The sequence below is a fragment of the Thermobia domestica genome, chromosome 1, assembly GCF_964235325.1.
Source record: "Thermobia domestica chromosome 1, izTheDome1.hap1.1, whole genome shotgun sequence".
NCBI classification, from domain to species: Eukaryota; Metazoa; Arthropoda; class Insecta; order Zygentoma; family Lepismatidae; genus Thermobia; species Thermobia domestica.
Genome location: NC_137454.1, coordinates 16,133,879 through 16,135,527, shown reverse-complemented (window position 1 = coordinate 16,135,527; position 1,649 = coordinate 16,133,879). Strand labels below are relative to the sequence as shown.

Below are 1,649 nucleotides of genomic sequence, written 5' to 3'. Positions count from 1 at the left end.
AAATTCCTGGCGAAAACATCTGGGAGGGAGTCAGTTGAGTTGAGCTGATTTTGAGTTTAACGTCCCTTTCAGCAATGAGGTTATATGAGAAGGGACCTACTGATTAACGTGAATTCGAACCGCATGAAGTCCTGTCGGGAATCGAACCCGGGTCTCCCACGCCAAATGTGCGTACGCTAACCGCTTAGCCACGAAGGAGCTCTTGAAGGGAGTCAGTTTTGATCGCCAAAAAAGTTAGGTATAGTGAATAGTAATATTGATTTGCTATCTAAGCTCCCAATTCAGTTAATTAAGGAAATTTGTAATAGATAAATTCAACAACGATCACAAAGACACTTAAAAGAATTCCTGCAAAGAGAATATAAAAATAGGATTGCAAATCTTCTAACGAGATCACCTTCCTTGATGAACATAAAGCATTACACTCGTTTGTTACGGTTAATTGGTGTAACTCATCTTCATACCACTTCATAACCAATCCGGCTTCTTTCATTCTTCTTATTAGATCATTAGCACGAGGAATGAATGGTGATCCTTTAGGGAATCCAATTCCTTCTATAAGAGTATTCAAAGATTCTCTTAAGAAGTGGAATACTTTGCGACATCCAGAACATGGCCACAGTTTCCTTGTATAATATTGGAGAACAGGTGCGCTGGACGTTAGAGCATGTTTCTCACCTTGCATAATTTCTCTTAGAACTTTTTCATAATCTCCTTCAATTTTATATCTTTCATGTAAAGACCAGAGCAAGGAATGGGATCTATCTTGTAGAAAAAATTTAAAATGAGGACCTCCTTTCAGAACAAGATTTGATTTTTGCAATTCTTCCAGATCGTTCAAGTCAGGGTAATATCGAGGAATAGTTAGAATGCTGATAATACATCCTGTGTACACAGAAGAGGTAACAAGAGTTAGATAAATCCAGGAGAAAAAAGTTATTCTCATTGAATTGCTCGTTGGATAAGGAACTGATATCTGTAAGAGACTAGCAAATATTGTAAGTGTTGTAAAATATGATTGCTCCTTCTCAAAAACAATCAAGTATTTCTTGACAATTTGCGCAAAAAGAAATACAAATATAAAAGCAGTTGAGATTAACATCAACACGCTAGGCGAGTAAATCAAAGTTAAGGATTTCCACGAAGGTATTTCTTGAGCTTTAGGTGTCACAATAGAAGCAGGATAAATGTTATCGTATTCAGTGACTTCAATCACTTTAAGAATTTCTTGGTTTACCAACAAAGGGACGTAGACAATATCTGCCTCATAATTAATAAGATCTCCCAATACACCTGTCCAACTGCCGTTCGGAAGTTTTGTACCATACATTTTCCAAGGATGTATTTTTACATACTTTGCAGTATAATTCATGAACTTGCTCAAAGAATCGAAAATGTTTGGCAGGTATCCTTGGAACAAAAAGTCACTGCCGGATTTCTCAAATAGAAATATTGGTAAAGTTCTACCATAACATATACTTACACGAAAGGGGTATCCATTCAGATTATGAGTCATTTGGATATCATGTTTCATGTTGAAAATACTGTCATCCTCACTCAGTGCTTCCAAATACATGTTTTGTTCCTGGTATAACTTGAATATCGGATTATACCTTATCACAGATACATTTCTCGATATGTATTGCAAC

The 1,649-nt window shown here is 36.3% G+C and overlaps 1 protein-coding gene across 1 annotated transcript; it reads right to left on the bottom strand.

The window, feature by feature from the left end:
• Positions 1–289: 289 nt before the first annotated feature.
• LOC145682160 (glutamate receptor-like) lies at positions 290–1,330 on the bottom strand. The gene has a single exon (XM_081753868.1). The coding sequence runs from the start codon at positions 1,328–1,330 to the stop codon at positions 290–292; it is 1,041 nt and encodes a 346-aa protein (XP_081609994.1).
• Positions 1,331–1,649: the final 319 nt, after the last annotated feature.

Bases quoted from the DNA above. Each gene is read 5' to 3' on its own strand.
- LOC145682160 (XM_081753868.1), bottom strand. From the start codon at position 1,330: ATGTATGGTACAAAACTTCCGAACGGCAGTTGGACAGGTGTATTGGGA.